Source organism: Coregonus lavaretus, assembly GCF_964263955.1.
Source record: "Coregonus lavaretus genome assembly, chromosome: 15".
Classification (NCBI taxonomy): domain Eukaryota; kingdom Metazoa; phylum Chordata; class Actinopteri; order Salmoniformes; family Salmonidae; genus Coregonus; species Coregonus lavaretus.
The window spans coordinates 19778347-19797788 of record NC_140002.1 but is presented as its reverse complement, the minus strand read 5'-3'; the positions used below and the strand labels follow the sequence as shown (position 1 = coordinate 19797788).

At 38.9% G+C, this 19442-nt stretch overlaps 2 protein-coding genes across 2 annotated transcripts; one reads left to right on the top strand and one right to left on the bottom strand.

Annotated features, from left to right (window-relative positions):
- The first annotated feature begins 1625 nt into the window (after positions 1–1625).
- LOC311142230 (replication factor C subunit 2-like) lies at positions 1626–5209 on the top strand. Its single transcript, XM_084177836.1, has 11 exons — positions 1626–1759; positions 2408–2477; positions 2584–2625; positions 2769–2875; positions 3026–3127; positions 3227–3327; positions 3631–3788; positions 4034–4099; positions 4215–4295; positions 4441–4554; positions 4773–5209. The coding sequence occupies exons 1-11, from the start codon at positions 1656–1658 to the stop codon at positions 4881–4883; spliced, it is 1056 nt and encodes a 351-aa protein (XP_084033962.1). The 5' UTR covers positions 1626–1655; the 3' UTR covers positions 4884–5209.
- A 77-nt stretch (positions 5210–5286) lies between these two features.
- Positions 5287–19072, bottom strand: LOC311142634 (uncharacterized protein). The gene is made up of 11 exons (XM_084178290.1): positions 19013–19072; positions 18065–18168; positions 17814–17856; positions 17492–17535; positions 17194–17241; positions 13982–14012; positions 13786–13859; positions 12075–12110; positions 6136–6198; positions 5905–5964; positions 5287–5576 (listed from the first exon to the last, which is right to left on the bottom strand). Exons 2-11 carry the CDS (start codon positions 18165–18167, stop codon positions 5545–5547), a joined length of 534 nt encoding a protein of 177 aa, XP_084034416.1. The 5' UTR covers position 18168; positions 19013–19072; the 3' UTR covers positions 5287–5544.
- Positions 19073–19442: the final 370 nt, after the last annotated feature.

The window sequence follows — 19442 nt, the reverse complement described above, 5'->3', positions numbered from 1 at the left end:
TATTTACATCCCTAAGTACCTGTACTTGTGATTTTAACGCTGACAGGTGATGGCCTGCAGTTTGTTTCTGGCATTGGACCAATAAGCTGAAGTTCGTTTGATTCATGGTATCAATTTTCTGCTTGCTAACTGAACTGTAACAATGTATCAATTCTGTGGCTCTCTAATAGAAACCTGTCGACAAGTTTAATTAGTGAATATTTTTACCTGTCGACAGGTACGCTGCCTACCAACTTTGACTGGTCACAGAAAATTGTCGTGTGGCCTATTTAGAAAAGTCTACGAAAAATGCTGGAACCAAGAGACTTTTCGCTAACAGCGAGCTCCAGGAAGAACCCGACACAACAAACCCTCCCCAGCTCTGCGGCTCCCCGCCTATCATCGCCTTTTGCCAGCCTCTCAAGAGCACACGCCTGGTCTTTGAAATTGCCCCCATAGTCTACAGTATTGGTCTACAGCGCACCAAGAAAAAGTTAATCACAAACTGGTCAAGTGGTTACAAATTGTGAAATTGTGATTTCTGATCGTGGAATGGTGGATCAGGGCATAAATAATAAATACATTAAATTGATATTTTTTATGCTCAAAGTACAAAAAAATTGATTGTACACTCATTATTTTAAGGCAATTCATGCGTAAATAGGCTACTTTGGATTGAAATGTTCATTGCCTACATTAATCTAATGATTAGGCTAATACAGGGGGGGCTATTCTGGCTCTGTCTTCTATAGGATGCACATGGCATCTTAATGAGAGAAACTCAAATTAAATATTCTAAAAACACAGTAATGAATAGGACTGTATGTCTTATCTAGCGTATTTCCAAAATACATAGGCCTACAAGCAATACTTATCTCCCACTTAGAATCGATGTAAACTAAATCTACTGTAGGCCAACAGCGGGTGCTTGGTGTAATACAATCGATACTAATTGCTATTTTAATTAGCCCACAATGTGCCTCTATAGTGGTCCCGTCTACAATAACTTGGACAGTGCATGGGTATGGGAGGGGCACCTTGCAAAATTCAAATCAAACCATCAGCAGTTGATTTTTTTATTCCAAAAGAATGGATAAATAAATCAATGTATGTACAATACAGAGAGAATTAGCCTACATTGAACTATCCATGTGATTGACGCAAGGGCGTGTGATCGTCTCTTTAAGAGTGGGCTTGATGCTGCATGATGTTTCATTCCAACCAGCCATTTCGAATGGGATATCCCATAACCTTGCCAAGAGCGTGGGGAAATATTAAGGGTGGCATCTTTGAAAGGGTGTATGCCTCCATTTTGTGATTATTTGACATCATGCAACTACTAACTGAGATTTTGACATAGGCTACCTCACTCTTAATTTCATAGCCAGCTTGTCTGATCACACTGATGCGCAAGCGACCTTACCTGGGTGACCCGGAGCAAATCCTCTTTGTAACGGCCATCTCGTATTGCTGAATCAATCACACACATGCAAGGTCTCAAAGCCAGGATTTTGGCGTAAGCTTGGTCCACTGTGTTGTTCAATGTCTGGCCGTACAACTAACTGGCTGGCACGAAAATCTACTGATGGAGGACGGTTCGCATCTTCAAGGAAATGACGTCAATTTAGCGCCAGCTGTTTGGTTCCTGTCAGGCGGGAATAAGTGCAGCCGAAAACATGGACGTGGAGATGAATGAGGCAGATTCTGAGCAAATTCAAACAGAAGTTCAACCGAAGAAAGATGAGGCCCCTGTGTCTAGTAGTGGATATGAGCTGTCATGGTAAGGTTTACTAGTTAGACTAGTTGCAGTATTTTTGTATTTCTTAGCGGACGGAAATCGCTCATCACGGCTAGTAGTGCTAATGGCTAATTTAGCTAACTAACGTTAGCTAGCCAGCACAGGCATGAGTACAGATGCTAACATTGTACTTAGCTATGAAAACAAACCCATTGTGCATGCCTCTCAAAAAGTATGTAGATAGCTTGCTATGTAATGTTATGTCAAATGTACTGGTAACTAGCTATGCTTTAAGCATCTCATAGAGCAACAGCTCGCTCGCTAGCTAACTGTACTAGTGCACGTTTTGCAATAATATTAATTTGGTGGGTGCTATTTCGCACATATACAAGTGTGTTTTATACACAGGCGTGAATTGGAATTTTTTTTTTTTTTTTGCATATCCCAACTCCCCCTGAGACACCCTCGCGGAGAGTGCGGTTACAGCCCGGCCATGCTAAAGGGCACATCGACAGATTTTCACCTTGTCGTCTCGGGAATTTGAAATAGCAACCTTTCAGGACTGGCCCAATGCTCCAACCACTAGGCTACCTGCCGCCCATATCTACCCTCCATATATATCCATATATTGGGTTAATCACTATGAATTGGTTGTTGCTGATAGCTATGCTTGTTCTGAATATCTCACAGGGTTGAAAAATACAGACCCTTGAAGTTGAATGAAATAGTAGGCAACGAGGAGACTGTTAGCAGATTGGAGGTAAAGTATCCTCAATATTTTATGTTACAGTAGTTGGACAGTTTCAATTCATTTGATGCTAAATAATAGCTAACTATATGAATTCTTGTTCCATTCTCTCTTACAGGTGTTTGCTAGAGAGGGAAATGTACCCAACATCATTATTGCAGTGAGTGACCTAACATTATTCATTCTTTCATCATAACTATTTGATATTACATACTGACATGTTGGTGCAGCAGAGTAATAGTATGCAAGTTATGCCATCTTTCATATACGATCTCTTTTTAAACATAAGTATCAATATTATAGGGTCCCCCCGGTACAGGGAAGACCACTAGTATTCTGTGTTTGGCACGTGCTCTTCTGGGCCCAGCCATGAAAGATGCTGTCCTGGAACTGAATGCCTCCAATGACAGGTGAGTGCAAGTGAAGTCTACCATGAAAAATGTCTGGAATACTTAAGTGCACAACCTGTGAGTCCAGGAGGTGCATTTTGGGTTAAAATCACGTTGTGTTTCTTTAGAAAGTGAAGCCTACGCTAACACATTGTCATCCATCTTCCTCAGAGGCATCGATGTAGTTCGAAACAAGATCAAGATGTTTGCCCAGCAGAAAGTCACCCTCCCTAAAGGGAGACACAAGATCATCATCCTGGATGAGGCTGACAGGTAAGTCAAGTGAGGGTCACGACATCTAAGCTGAAAGCTGATCTAGTGTACCTGTACGTATAATGGCTGTGTCTGTAAAGGATGTGCTTATGTCTCCAGTATGACAGACGGAGCCCAGCAGGCCTTGAGGAGGACCATGGAGATCTACTCTAAAACCACACGCTTCGCTCTGGCGTGCAACGCCTCCGACAAGATCATCGGTGAGTGTCCTGACTTTAGTTGATTTAATTTTTTATTAATTTCTTTAAATAATTTCTTACTTATTTTTGTAAAAATCTGCATTGTTGGTTAAGGGCTTGTAAGTAAGCATTTCATGGTAAGGTCTACACCTGTTGTATTGGGCGCGTGTGACAAATAACATTTGATTTGATTTAACAGTTCAACACAATGATGCTGTCGTATTGAATAGGGACCCTACTGTAAGCGACAGTCACATTACAAAACCAACCTGGCTTTTCACTGTCGTGATGGTAATCCATGTTGCTGTGCCCCCTCCTCCACAGAGCCCATCCAGTCACGTTGTGCAGTCCTGCGCTACACCAAGCTGAGGGACGAGCAGATCATGATGCGTCTACTGGAGGTGGTGGAGAGGGAGAACCTGGTCACCAGCAACGACGGCCTGGAGGCCATCATCTTCACCGCCCAGGGAGACATGAGACAGGTGGGGAAAAGAGCCAACTGTCCTCAACCTCCATGTTGGCACCAAGGGTTCCATGAGAATAGCATTCTTGTTACCATTGACTAGATTGTGAATGTCTTAGGAGGTTTGGGTGTAAACATGGCTGAAGTTTGTTGAACGATGTATATCCATGGCTCCTCATAGTGCCTCGTACTTTTGGGTCAAGTTTGGCTGAGACGTGTGAAACTATATATCATAACTTAAGCTGTCTTTTTTTGCATCATCAGGCACTGAATAACCTACAGTCCACAAATTCTGGGTTTGGCTACATTAACAGTGAGAATGTGTTCAAGGTACAGTTATGTTATCTAACCTGTATTTTTCAGTCATTTTAGAAGGCAAAGTTGACAAAATGCCTAGCTCTGTTTCGAAGGAAAGAATAGTGAAGAATTGTTTGTTTTTGCTCAGGTGTGTGATGAGCCACACCCCCTGTTGGTGAAAAGCATGCTGGAACACTGTGTCAATGCAAACATTGATGAGGCTTACAAGGTATTGCAATCCACATTCAATAACAATAGACATAATAAGTATAATCATATGGCTCTCAATGAATAACCCTTATTTCTGTAGCCTTTAAACATGGTTCAGTTTAGGATATAGTATGATCAAATAGCTGATCATATTGCTTGCTTAGATTATTGAGCAGCTGTGGGCCCTGGGTTACTCCCCTGAGGACATCATCGGTAACATCTTCAGAGTGTGTAAGACTTTCCAGATGCCTGAGTATCTCAAGCTGGAGTTCATAAAGGTAAGATACATGAAAAAACATTTTAAGTCTGCAGTTGTATATTGTTATGCATGTCTCTGGTTATGTCAGATCCTTTCCTGTGTTTTCTTCATCTTCCTTTTTTCCTGAAATGATTTAGTTGGGAAAACAGAATGGCAGAAAAGTGCCTAAATGTAAGCCACATCACAGTATTAAGCCATTTCACCTCCAATTCTACTTGGTACTGTCCCTTTTCTTAGGAGATAGGCTACACCCACATGAAGGTGGCAGAGGGCGTGAACTCCCTGCTGCAGATGGCAGGCCTCCTGGGTCGACTGTGCAGCAAGACGGCCACCCCGGATACCAGCTAACACCCCACCCACGCCGCCACCCATCATCTCAGCACTGTCTCTCCTGGGTTGTGTTCATTAGGGAAACAAAACATTTTGCAACAGGAAATGTAAATGAGCGTTTCGTAGATTTTTCTCCAGTTTTGTTCATAATGAACACAACCCTGCTTCCACACTCTGACTCAGAGTCCTGGGGAGTTTTCTGTTTAAACATTTCTGGATGAAATACATTTTGTGTTTAATGTAAATACTATTGAAAATCACTTCTGTAATAAATCAGTGTTTTGTAATTATGACTTCTCTGTTATAGAACACAACAATGGTCTATAAAGAGGTTGTAAACTTAAGTTTTTGAATTAAGGATTTATTTATACAAACTGACAGATCTTATCTACATTTTAAAACTGTTTCTGAGCTCTTTTATTCATTTTGTACCACTAGATGGTGACAGTTACATAGTAAGACTCCAACAATCAAAGTACTGTACATTGTTCCTCTACATTTTGAGACTCAAGGGAATTCATTATGAAGTAATCACACGGTTTGGGCATTTACCCTTAAATGGCATTGCTCTGGTATAGCACATTGACATCTGTATCACTTAGCATTTATCCAAGCATCTCAACAAAGACCGTGAGAAATCCCTTCCCATAGTCTACTCGTTGAGCATGTGGTTTCCATATCAGGCAGTTTTGTTCACATAAACCGGTTCATCTGTGACAGAGTAAAAGTATATTCCTAGTTCATTACATTTACATTTTAGTAATTTTTGCAGTCATTTAGCACAGCGTTTCCCAACTCCAGTCCTCTAGTATCCTCAACAGCACACATTTTTGTTGTAGCCCCAGACAAAAACCTGATTTAACTTGTCACAGGTTGATGATTAGTTGACAAGTAGAATCAGATGTGCTTGTCTGGACCGGAGTTGGGGAAACACTGATTTAGCAGATGATCTTATCCAGAGTGACTTACAATTTAGTGCATTCATCCTACATTCGTAGCAGAAGTGTTCTCATCGTTATAAAGCACTATGGTGACTTACCATCCGCTGACCCCATTTTCATTTGCTCCAGGAATTCAGAGTTCTCGTAATCTGATCCATCTGTTAGTTGTGAGGTGGGGGAAAATAATATCTTAGTTAAATATATCAAATGTAAGAAATCAAATCCAAGTTCAAAACTAGACAACTTTTCCAAAAACAAACCGATCTTCATAAATATGACTCATTTCATAGGAAGGATAGGCCTAGATTTATTCATTTTAAAGTACATACCAGAGTCACGGTTGATTATATCAATAGATGGAAAAACATTCTCATATGAACATTGATCGTCATCTAGAAAGAAAGAAGAAATGTTTTAATCAAATTACATTTCTCTCAAATTATACTTAACATGTCTGACATCCAAATAAGGCAAATGACAATCAAATAAAAGTGTATTAGTCACATGCACAGGGTCGCAGATGTAATTGCAGGGTACAGTGAAATTCTTATGCTCCGAGCTCCAACAATGCAGGTCAAAGAGAATTGAGTGGCAACTACCAATTGGATATCACAAAAAAAAGAGAAGTGAGTGAAACAATAATAAATAGTAATAGTACTAAGTAAAATAATAGAATAAAAAAAGATCACAAGAAGGCATATATACAGTGGCGACCCATCATTCAGGGCATTTTGAGCCCCACATTGTTGGCTAAAAAATAAACAAAATAAAAATTGCCATTAATACGTGTCACATATCAGTTTGCAAACAATGTAAAAAAATTAAATAATTGAGTTAATAAAGCCGCATACAAACACGGTCTCTTTTTTGCTTTATTGAGTAAGGCCGCTCCAAAATGCAGGTGTTTCAGCCTAGCTCAGTGCTTTCTGTGGTGGTGGGGCAGCCACCGGAAAATACGTAGCGTAGGTGTTGGTAATGTTCTCTAGTTGCGCCGTGATTGGCTCAGTGTTCTGTCACTCATTGGGACACTACCTCACTGCCAAGTTTAAGGGTATAGCTAGAAAATTCAAGCCCATTGGGTGCTGCCATAGAGTTACATTAGAAGTCCCCGTCCAAGAAGGCTAAAGGTCATTGGCCACAGATAAAATTACGTCAAATCACGTTATATCTACAGTAGATTGGATTGATCATGTCAACATCATACTTTAAAAATCTTAGCTAGCAGTCATCATCATGAATCAAGTCGACAATCTACTGGCAAATCCTTTTTAATCCTTGTCATATGAAGAGAAATAATGAAGAGAAATTATAAATAAAGTGTATTGTCGCTCATCGGCCATTGGACATAAACATTACACAACAAGTTGGAAATTGCAAATTCAACAATGAGGGGTTTGGAAGGAATCAGTGGCTAACTGCAAGCATTGCAAAGCAATCACTAGCCTGCTATTCAGTGGAGTGGCTGTGTGGTCCCAAGTCTGGGATTAAGGGTCTCTTTTCCAAGCTTAAAATGATAAACATTCAACATTGGCCATACTGTCAATGAAGCATGAATTGTGCCGTGCTCAAAACAACTGTTAACTCGGAACTGCGAAATCTGACTTCAGTGAGTTCAAAACAACTGGGAACTCGGGAACAACGAGCTCCGACTGGGAAAATACCTCTTATCTGCTTGTCGTCCCCTTATGCCATAGTTTGTACATCTCAATTGTCAGTAGAAACCACATTTGTTTAAGCAAGTCAGCCATATCAGCAATGTTGAGGCTGAATGAACTGTTTCGCAAGGCTCTGCTGATAACCAGGTGTAGCAGTGGTAAGGTGTTGGGACTCTGCTGTTGGGACAGCTTTATGTAGGGGCTAACAGTTTGATAATGATGATCCACACTTCTTTGACAATATATATAATAAATTATCAACCCTGCAAGCAATATTATTATGGTGGGGGATTATAATACTGTTTTAAATAGCTCAATGGACCGTAAAGGAAATCACACCACAAACAATCACCCACATGCTCTTAAGGAAATCGTGAATGTCATGGATACATTAGAACTAGTAGATATATAGAGGCTTAAATATCCTGATCTAGTGAGATATACATGGCGGAGACTCAATCAAGCTAGTCGTCTTGACTTCTTTCTTATCTCATTCTCGTTGGCACCAAAAGTTTAAAAAGTGTTGATAGGGGACAGAATGCGGTCGGACCATCATATAATTGGCATATACATTACTCTTACTGAATTTCCACGTGGGCGAGGATATTGGAAATGTAATCAAAGCCTATTGGATGATAATTAATTTTTAACTAGGACAAAGGAATTTATAACTTACTTTTTCCAACATAACATAGGTACAGCAAATCCCCTTATTGTATGGGACACCTTTAAATGTGCCTTTAGAGGCCATGCAATTCAGTACTCATCTCGAAAACAAAAGCAATTTAGGTCAAAAGAGTTTATACTAACAAAGGAAATAGAAAGTCTAACAGAACAGATAGATGGCAATAAAAACTGTAACATGGAGGCTCAGAATAAATTAGAGGAAAAACAAAAAGAAATGGAGAAACTTATTCAAGAAAGATCAAGTGTAATATATTATAAAAAATAAAGCAAACTGGATGGAATATGGGGAAAAATGCACCAAATTCTTTTTTAATCTTCAACATAGGAATGCTACCAAAAATAATGTAATGAAATTGGTTACAATTGACGGAGTAACCCATGATTCACCAAATGATATTTTGAAGGAGGAAACAAGGTACTTTAAGCATATGTTTTCGTTTCAGTCGCCTCCATCTCCTCTAACTGAAGCTAATTGTAGAGATTTTTTTTCTATTGATAATGTCAAACAGAAAGACTCATGTGAAGGTGAAATTACAGAGGAGGAACTTCTGGATGCAATTAAAGACTTTAAGTCTGGGAAAACTCCAGGGTTGGATGGCACACCAGTCGAAGTATACCAAACCTTTTTTGATATACTAAGAAGACCTATTAGCATGTTTTAACCACTCCTATGTAAATGGTAGATTATCTGACACTCAAGAAGAAGGTCTGATCTCATTATTACTGAAACAGGATACAAGTGGAAAATATAAAGATCCAGTCCATTAAAAAAATTGGAGGCCCCTTACACTTCAGTGTTGTGATGCAAAAATTCTAGCAAAATGTATAGCGCATAGAATTAAAAAGGTATTGTCGGATATTATTCATTCTAATCAGACAGGTTTTTTTACAAGGAAGATTCATTGGAGATAATATAAGGCAAGTATTGGAAACAATAGAACATTATGGAAATTCGGAGAAACCAGGCCTGCTATTCATAGCAGACTTCGAAAAATCAGTAATATCAGGGGATTAGAAATCCAGGGCTTAAAAACAGGTGTCATTGTATGCTGATGATTCATGTTTTCTTTTAAATCCACTACTAGAATCACTCCACAGCCTCAGAGGATCTAGATACATTTTCTAACCTCTCTGAATTACAACCAAATTATGACAAATGTACTATATTACGTATTGGATCAATAAAAAATACAATTTTTACATTGCCATGTAGTTTACCAATAAAATGGTCTGATGGTGATGTGGATATACTCGGAATACATATCCCAAAGGAAATAAATGATCTCACTTCAATAAATTATAATAGAAATTTAGCAAAAATAGATAAGATCTTGCTACCATGGAAAGGTGGGTGCCTGTCAATTTGTGGAAAAATCACCCTGATTAATTCTTTAGTATTATCCGAGTTTACCTATTTGCTTATGGTCTTGCCTACGCCTAGCGAACAGTTTTTTTAAATTATATGAGAAAAAAAGATTCCATTTTATTTGGAACGGCAAGCCAGACAAATTTATACGGGCCTATTTATATAATGAATATGAATTCGGAGGACAGAAATTATTAAATATTAAAGCATTAGACCTATCACTAAAAGCTTCAGTCATACAAAAGTTATACTTAAATCCGAACTGGTTCTCTAGCAAATTAGTAAGATTGTCTCACCCAATGTTCAAGAATGGCCCTTTTCCCTTTATTCAGATTACAACTACTAACTTTCAGTTATTTGAAAAGGAAATCATCTCCCAGATATTTCTAAAACAAGTCATAGAAAGTTGGTTGCAATTTCAATTTAATCCTCCAGAAACGACAGAACAAATAATGCAACAAATATTGTGGTTAAACTCAAATATACTAATTGACCAAAAAACTTTTTTTTTGACAAAATTTAAAAAAAGGTATAATCTTTGTAAATGATTTCATCGGTAGGACTGGTGGAGTTATGTCGCACATGCAGCTAACAAAAACATATGGAAATGTCTGCTCTACCCAAACTTACAACCAAATAATTGCAGCATTACCGCAAAAATGGAAGAGGAAAGTGGAAGGAGGAGAAAGTAAGGAACTTGTCTGTCGGCCTTGCATTAAAGAACATAATTGGTTAAGGAAAACTGTGATAAATAAAAAGGTATATCAGTTTCATTTAAGGACCAAAGGATTGACAGCCGTCCCATATAGATTGCAAAATAGTTGGGAAGAGATTTTTGACATACCGATCCCACGGCATAGTGTTTATGAACTGATACGCAAAACGACAGAATCTTTCAATTTAAATTATTATATAAAATTCTTGCTACCAATTGAATGTTATTTACAGTGAGGGAAAAAAAGTATTTAGTCAGCCACCAATTGTGCAAGTTCTCCCACTTAAAAAGTTGAGAGAGGCCTGTAATTTTCATCATAGATACATGTCAACTATGACAGACAAAATGACACAGGTCAAACGTTTTCTGTAAGTCTTCACAAGGTTTTCACACACTGTTGCTGGTATTTTGGCCCATTCCTCCATGCAGATCTCCTCTAGAGCAGTGATGTTTTGGGGCTGTCGCTGGGCAACACAGACTTTCAACTCCCTCCAAAGATTTTCTATGGGGTTGAGATCTGGAGACTGGCTAGGCCACTCCAGGACCTTGAAATGCTTCTTACGAAGCCACTCCTTCGTTGCCCGGGCGGTGTGTTTGGGATCATTGTCATGCTGAAAGACCCAGCCACGTTTCATCTTCAATGCCCTTGCTGATGGAAGGAGGTTTTCACTCAAAATCTCACGATACATGGCCCCATTCATTCTTTCCTTTACACGGATCAGTCGTCCTGGTCCCTTTGCAGAAAAACAGCCCCAAAGCATGATGTTTCCACCCCCATGCTTCACAGTAGGTATGGTGTTCTTTGGATGCAACTCAGCATTCTTTGTCCTCCAAACACGACGAGTTGAGTTTTTACCAAAAAGTTATATTTTGGTTTCATCTGACCATATGACATTCTCCCAATCCTCTTCTGGATCATCCAAATGCACTCTAGCAAACTTCAGACGGGCCTGGACATGTACTGGCTTAAGCAGGGGGACACGTCTTGCACTGCAGGATTTGAGTCCCTGGCGGCGTAATGTGTTACTGATGGTAGGCTTTGTTACTTTGGTCCCAGCTCTCTGCAGGTCATTCACTAGGTCCCCTCGTGTGGTTCTGGGATTTTTGCTCACCGTTCTTGTGATCATTTTGACCCCACGGGGTGAGATCTTGCGTGGAGCTCCAGATCGAGGGAGATTATCAGTGGTCTTGTATGTCTTCCATTTCCTAATAATTGCTCCCACAGTTGATTTCTTCAAACCAAGCTGCTTACCTATTGCAGATTCAGTCTTCCCAGCCTGGTGCAGGTCTACAATTTTGTTTCTGGTGTCCTTTGACAGCTCTTTGGTCTTGGCCATAGTGGAGTTTGGAGTGTGACTGTTTGAGGTTGTGGACAGGTGTCTTTTATACTGATAACAAGTTCAAACAGGTGCCATTAATACAGGTAACGAGTGGAGGACAGAGGAGCCTCTTAAAGAAGAAGTTACAGGTCTGTGAGAGCCAGAAATCTTGCTTGTTTGTAGGTGACCAAATACTTATTTTCCACCATAATTTGCAAATAAATTCATTAAAAATCCTACAATGTGGTTTTCTGGATTTTTTTCTCTCAATTTGTCTGTCATAGTTGACGTGTACCTATGATGAAAATTACAGGCCTCTCTCATCTTTTTAAGTGGGAGAACTTGCACAATTGGTGGCTGACTAAATACTTTTTTCCCCCACTGTATATGGGGGATACAATCTTCCCAGCTCTGCAGATTTTGCTGCGAAGAGACAGAATCATTAGATCATTTGTTTTGGTACTGTCCATTTGTAGCTTGTTTTTGGACACAGGTCCAGGAATGGCTAATGGATTGCAATATTTACCTGGAGCTAACTCTGCAGATAGCACTACTGGGTGATCTGAAAAGTCATAGTCAATCGATCAATAACATAATAATACTATTAGCAAAAATGTTTATTTTCAATTCACAATCTGTAGAAACAATGAGAATAGAAAGGTTCAGAACTTTTGTAAGACATCACAGTACAGTTGAAATATATATGGCAAATAGACATCCTATATGGATGGTGTTAAAATATAGATTGGAGGTGTTGAATGGAATTGAAGGATGGGACTAATAACAACTAACAACAAACAATAACAAGATAACTAATAATGTAGGCACGCTGTGTCCATAATAAGTGTATGGGTTGTAGGTTGGGAGCTTTTGTGAAGGAGCACAGTTAGAAAGATATGGCATATAGAAGCAAACCGGATGGACATCATGAAAATGATCGGAGAGGTTGAGAGTAGAAGAAGTTCAGGAGAAAGAACAAACAAAATGTAATTACTGTAAAATTGACTGTGTCCATAAAATGTAGATAGTGGGTATGGGTTGGAAGTAGAGGCCTAGGCGTTGTTGTTCACTAGTTTACTCCAAGTGGGGAAAGGGTGGCGGGGTTGGAAAGTAATAAAGGGGAATATATATATATTTTTTAATGGTATGTGTATGTATGTGTGTGTGTATGTGTGTATATGTGTATGTATGTGTATGTGTATGTATATATATAAACATGGGGGATTGGAAGTGATGCAGACAATTACATTGATGGAAGTTACAATCTATCTGCAATATTAAGCTGATCTACCCATATAAGGGATCATGGCTTTCACCTGGATTCACCTGGTCAGTCTATGTCATGGATAGAGCCGGTGTCCTTAATGTTTTGCACACGCAATGTATACATACATATTTTCAAGTAGTTTGCAGCAGTTAAAAGTGGCGAAGTGTGTACACAAGCATACTTGTCCATAGAGTGATGAGTGAATAAAATGGATAAATGTCCATTGGGGCCATGTATTGTTGCCTGTACCTTTTGATTATGTGGTTTTTGCTGAAGCTTGACATTACTTTTAACTGCAGCAGACTACAATATCTGAGAGGATATCACCTGACCCAAGTTGCCTCCTTCTCCTTTTAGGTGTGTCACGCCCTGGCTCTGGGGACTCTTGTATGTTGAGCCAGGGTGTTAGTTTCTTTGTGTAGTGTCTATGTTTCGTTTTCTATGTTCTGTTCTAGGTTATGTGGTTCTATGTTGGCCGGGGTGGTTCTCAATCAGAGGCAACGATAATCAGCTGTTGCTTGTTGTCTCTGATTGGGAACCATACTTAGGCAGCCTGTTGTGCACTTGTGTTTTGTGGGATCTTGTTCCGTGTAGGTTTGTGTTATTGACCGAGGACTTCACGTATCGTTTTGTTGTTGTATTGTGTCGTGTTGCGAAGTACTATTAAAGTATGTACTCATATCACGCTGCGCCTTGGTCCAATCATTATGACGATCGTGACAAGGTGTTACATCTTCTTTCCATTAGCCTTACAATAAATGGCTATACTGATCAAAATGCATAAATGGTGGGCCGCCCATCTCTTTTCATTATGTTTTGCATATACAAAAAGGCCCAGGGAGTGGGCGAAAGGAAGGGGGTTGTTTAGTTGTTCGTTTTGAGTGTTTTTTTCCACCATTCCATCTGGTTCCATCTGATAAAACCATAGACATATAAACTGTATTCATGTCATTGGATCAATCATACTTACCAGTTTCAGAATATCTGGTCTCTGCATTTGTACTCTCATCAACATTCTGGTACACTAACGCTGGGATTGGATCTCTGTAAAAACAATAGGCACATCATGCATTGTTTTTCACAGAAACAAAAATACAGATGAATTGTAAATAGACTATATATGAGGTTTTAAATGGAAATCAAAACATTAGCAGATAGATACTTACACATATGTTGGTTCAAAGCTTCCCATCGGAGCTAATATAACACAATTGAAAAGTCAGTTAGTGCTGAGGAATTTGGTGCGGGCAGAAGCTGTAGTGAATTAGCCTATTGATAGCGTTTCCACACTAACCACGTTTCCATCAACAGTTTTTATGCGAAGTAAAGTCATAACATATTTTTTTAAAATCACGACAGCTGTGATGGAAACACGAAGTTTCAGTACAATTTTATAAATGCCAACAGATCATTGGGATCTTGTGTCGGTAAAATTAATTATGCGAGAAATGGACCCTCGAAACGCCTTTATGCGGAAATATTGATATAACAACCATCATATAGAAGTGAACTTGGAGTCACGCAATGATATTGCGTGTGGTCCTCCCACTACGACTCGTCGGGAAAGCATGCAGTTTATTAGGCTACAGATGAAATAAATTATGATGAACTTCACAGGGTGGTGAAAGTGCACGGTGATGAGCTTGATGCTTAATTCCAATAAATATCAAGGGTCTTATTCTGGTGACATCATCGATGCTTGGCTACCGTTTGACTAATAAAAATAATTTCGGTCTTTTATCCATAATAATCGCACTTTATCTGCGAGCTGTTGCCTAGAGGCCATGTGCCAATACCACAGGGCACACTCGCTATATAATGCAACATTTTTTTGTGAGCAAACCATCAGGAGAGTTGACAATGCCATGGAAGCCCATATAACTTGTATTTTTTATCCGGTACATGGGAATTTAACAGCAAAGGGTATTTTTATGTGCACTATGTCATCACGCACAGCCTTTTATTCCGATTTTTGAATATTTGCATGAAAATCTGTCTCCAATTGGATGGAAACCTAGCTAGTGTTTCCAAAATGATAATGTTTGCATTCATATATACCTAATACAACTACTAACAGATAGTGTTTACCATTTGCAACGTTTTGATACTTCGGTCATTCACAGCTATACATATTACAATAAACAGTTGAAGTCGGAAGTTTACATACACTTAGGTTGGAGTCATTAAAACTCGTTTTTCAACTACTCCACACATTTCTTGTTAACAAACTATCGTTTTGGCAAGTCGGTTAGGACATCTACTTTCTGCATGACACAAGTCATTTTTCCAACAATTGTTTACAGACAGTTTATTTCACTTATAATTCACTGTATCACAATTCCAGTGGGTCAGAAGTTTACATACACTAAGTTGACTGTGCCTTTAAACAGCTTGGAAAATTCCAGAAAATTATGTAATGGCTTTAGAAGCTTCTGATAGGCTAATTGACATCATTTGAGTCAATTGGAGGTGTACCCGTGGATGTATTTCAAGGCCTACCTTCAAACTCAGTGCCTCTTTGCTTGACATCATGGGAAAATCAAAAGAAATCAGCCAGGACCTCAGAAAAAAAATTGTAGACCTCAACAAGTCTGGTTCATCCTTGGGAGCAATTTCCAAACGCCTGAAGGTACCACGTTCATCTGTACAAACAATAGTACGCAAGTATAAACACCATGGGACCACGCAGCCGTCATACCGCTCAGGAAGGAGACGCGTTCTGTCTCCTAGAGATGAACGTACTTTGGTGCGAAAAGTACAAATCAATCCCAGAACAACAGCAAAGGACCTTGTGAAGATGCTGGAGGAAACCGGTACAAAAGTATCTATATCCACAGTAAAACAAGTCCTATATCGACATAACCTGAAAGGCTGCTCAGCAAGGAAGAAGCCACTGCTCCAAAACCACCATAAAAAAGCCAGACTACGGTTTGCAACTGCACATGGGGACAAAGATCATACTTTTTTGAGAAATGTCTTCTGGTCTGATAAAACAAAAATAGAACTGTTTGGCCATAATGACCATCGTTATGTTTGGAGGAAAAAGGGGGACGCTTGCAAACCGAAGAACACCATCCCAACCATGAAGAACGGGGGTAGCAGCATCATGCTGTGGGGGTGCTTTGCTGCAGGAGGGACTGGTGCACTTCACAAAATAGATGGCATCATGAGGAAGGAAAATTATGTGGATATATTGAAGCAACATCTCAAGACATCAGTCAGGAAGTTAAAGCTTGGTCGCAAATGGGTCTTCCAAATGGACAATGACTCCAAGCATACTTCCAAAGTTGTGGCAAAATGGCTTAAGGACAACAAAGTCAAGGTATTGGAGTGGCCATCACAAAGCCCTGACCTCAATCCTATAGAAAATGTGTGGGCAGAACTGAAAAAGCATGTGCAAGCAAGGAGGCCTACAAACCTGACTCAGTTACACCAGCTCTGTCAGGAGGAATGGGCTAAAATTCACCCAACTTATTGTGGGAAGCTTGTGGAAGGCTACCCGAAACGTTTGACCCAAGTTAAACAATTTAAAGACTACCAAATACTGATTGAGTGTATGTAAACTTCTGACCCACTGAGAATGTGATGAAAGAAATAAAAGCTTAAATAAATCATTCTCTCTACTATTATTCAGACATTTCACATTCTTAAAATAAAGTGGTGATCCTAACTGACCTAAGACAGGGAATTTTTACTAAGATTAAATGTCAGGAATTGTGAAAAACTGAGTTTAAATGTATTTGGCTAAGGTGTATGTAAACTTCCGACTTCAACTGTACATATTACACATACCATGTTGAAACATCTGTAATGGTAGTAATCTTGAATGACTGTTCATATTCTGGGTCCAGTTGTTTCAGTTTTGTCTACAAGCTTTGTCTACATAGTCTTTAGACACTGACGCCATGGAAGTCAATGGAAAGGTCTTTACTGTACATTAACAAATAAATAAAACGTACCTTGTGGTGTTGGTTCCCTGTAAAATAAAATACATGTAAAGTATTTATTGTGAGTGTAGAGTATCTGTTGTCTGTTACTAGCATATCTGGTGACAAAGATAAAGTGCTGAGGGGCCACTGAAGATAAAACAGACCATAGCTAATATGTGGTCAGAAGTAAATATGTGGTCATTACATGTGAGAACCAAAAGGGGTGAGCTGGAAGGTGAAAAGCTGAAGTCCAATCTTGTTTTAGATTTTCTCCAATTTATTTAAAACTATTGTTTGCTTGTATTAATATTTTTACAAGTATATATTTTGTCTCCTATCCAGTTTGAAGGAACTGATCGATTTACGTGACTAAAATGCCATTTCAGTTATGTTGAAACAAGACAAAAGCAGGATTCGCATAAGACCTTCATGTATGAGTAACGTTACTTACACTGGTGTTGGCGGCAGGTCTCTTATAATCTGGTTGGGTCGTGTTACTAGAAAAGACCAAGAGGTTCAATAGAGAACGATTTAGTAGTGAGAACATATCATTTACTGTTGATCAGCACAAAAGCCATATATATTAATTAGATTCATTCAATCATTCAATATGAGACGAGATATCACAATAATTGAGGACAATTGTGAAATGCATTATTTGTATTTTGGATTAATTTAAGTAGAATAAAGCTAGTCCTGCCTGTGGAACCTCCTCAAAGGGTATGATGAATCAAAATGTAAGTTTACCTGTTTGAGATGGCATTACTGCAAATCTGCTACCTTCGAGTTGACTGTGGAGTGGGTAGAGTTACGTGATGTAAAATCATATTGTAACATATTAGCCAGTAGTGAGGTTACATTGTTTTACAACATGTAATTAAACTGTAATGTTTGGATATAAACAGCTATTTTATGAATGATAGAAAATTCCTATGTTATGAATTTCACATTAGAAAATACATACAGTAATTATCCCATTAATCTATAATAATATTCACCATATCCATAAGATCACAATTGGTCTTACAGTGCATCAATTATTTTATATCTATGTTAATGTTATACTTACAATAATTGAGGGTCATAAATTTGATTCTCTTCATGTATTATTTCTACAGATGAGGAAAAGGGGGACAATTGTATTTAATGGCACATACACTACACTGACTGATTCTGTACAATGATTTAATAAGTCAAAGTGGCAAATTAAGTATATTGATTTAACTTTAGTGCTACATGACAAATTGATTTCATGACATTGGAATAGATGTACAGGTTGATTAGTGTAACATGTAATATATTTAATACAGTGCCACTCACTGGTTTTCCTCCTGCACCACAGACAGAAAGCGGAGAAAACACTGAGAGATGCCACAGACACAACGGCGAGGACAGATCCTTGTAGGCTGAAGATGGCTATCATACTTAAAGGTTGAAAAATAACACAACAATGCATTTACCTTTGGAATAATCTCATTTATTTCCTCCATAGTTTTCTTCTGTATAAGTAATTCACCAAGAACAGTTGCTTACTGCTATTTTTCACTTTACTAAAAATAACTTAGAATATTTGTTTACTATCACTATTAGAATGTATTAACGCTTTCTCTCTTTCACAAGAGTTGGCTAAACTTGTTCCTTATTCAGCTGTAACACCCAATGTTGTCATCAAAAGACTGTTGAAAACCCCTCACTTGGTATAAATTGCTCGTGTTCCTATAAACAACCTAAGCCTACAGATAACCACATGATGTGTGGCCATCACAGCGCTATAGACACATGCCATTGTGTCAAGTCTTGACTCCACTCAGTAAACCTCCACTCAGTTTTCAAGAAAGAATGATGATGGTATTGTATTCAATACACCCCTTGTTGGTTCAGTGATACAGTATCTGCATCAGAAGATAAGAACATTTTCAGCTTTGAAACATTTAGGCTTATGTATACAGTTAAACATAAATAGTTAAATTGTTTTAATTGTACGAAACTTTAGCATTCAACTATTTTTCACAAACTCAGCTGAACATCATCCATGATTGCTGGTCTTTTTGACATTTCAAAACATACTTCTGAAGTGGTACAAAGTGGTACGTTATTGAAAGCTATGAATAACATTAAAATCAAGTCTTCACCTTGGTGTGAGGATGACAATAACATGACGCGTCTCTGAAATTGAACCCCTTCAAATAGTCTATCTATCCCCAACCAAGCTGCTCCTACGCTTTTAAACATGAGACAATAGAAATACATGTATTGTGTTGTTCTCACCTTCAGTAAAGCCTCTTCAGGCCACCTCCATCTCGCTGACAGCTCCACTTACAGACAGGCTGCTGTGACAGAGCTGTTAAGGGGGAGAGTAGAAAGAGCTTCCTGTTTCTAACTGAACTCCACACCACATCCGTCCTGATCAGCGGGCTGGACAGAGAGTATTGTCGACCACCTCTAAAGGGTGCCCTACATCACTGTTGTTTAATGAAGGTGCAAAAAATGACACCATTCAGTGCATGCTTTAGTGACATGGTTTTTAAATTGACTTTGTGATTTGCTTTGTCGTAACTGTAGAAATATTTCAGTGTTCTTCACTACTGGTCCTAGGGGTCCTCACATTGCAGGTACTGTAGTGTGGCCCTCCGGGACCATGGATGAAAAACACTATGCAATGCAATACCGCTTGAATTAAAAAGTATGTTCTTCGTGG

What these genes read in the sequence shown, in the direction of transcription:
- LOC311142634 (XM_084178290.1), bottom strand. Translation starts at nt 18,167, where the DNA reads ATGATAGCCATCTTCAGCCTACAAGGATCTGTCCTCGCCGTTGTGTCT. An exon ending in GACCAGATATTCTGAAACTG is followed by an intron (nt 12,111 to 13,785) that starts GTAAGTATGATT and finishes ATGACTTTTCAG; the next exon opens with ATCACCCAGTAGTGCTATCT. An exon ending in ATCTGCAGAGTTAGCTCCAG is followed by an intron (nt 6,199 to 12,074) that starts GTAAATATTGCA and finishes CTTTCTTTCTAG; the next exon opens with ATGACGATCAATGTTCATAT.
- LOC311142230 (XM_084177836.1), top strand. Translation starts at nt 1,656, where the DNA reads ATGGACGTGGAGATGAATGAGGCAGATTCTGAGCAAATTCAAACAGAA. An exon ending in AGTGGATATGAGCTGTCATG is followed by an intron (nt 1,760 to 2,407) that starts GTAAGGTTTACT and finishes AATATCTCACAG; the next exon opens with GGTTGAAAAATACAGACCCT. An exon ending in AGACTGTTAGCAGATTGGAG is followed by an intron (nt 2,478 to 2,583) that starts GTAAAGTATCCT and finishes TCTCTCTTACAG; the next exon opens with GTGTTTGCTAGAGAGGGAAA.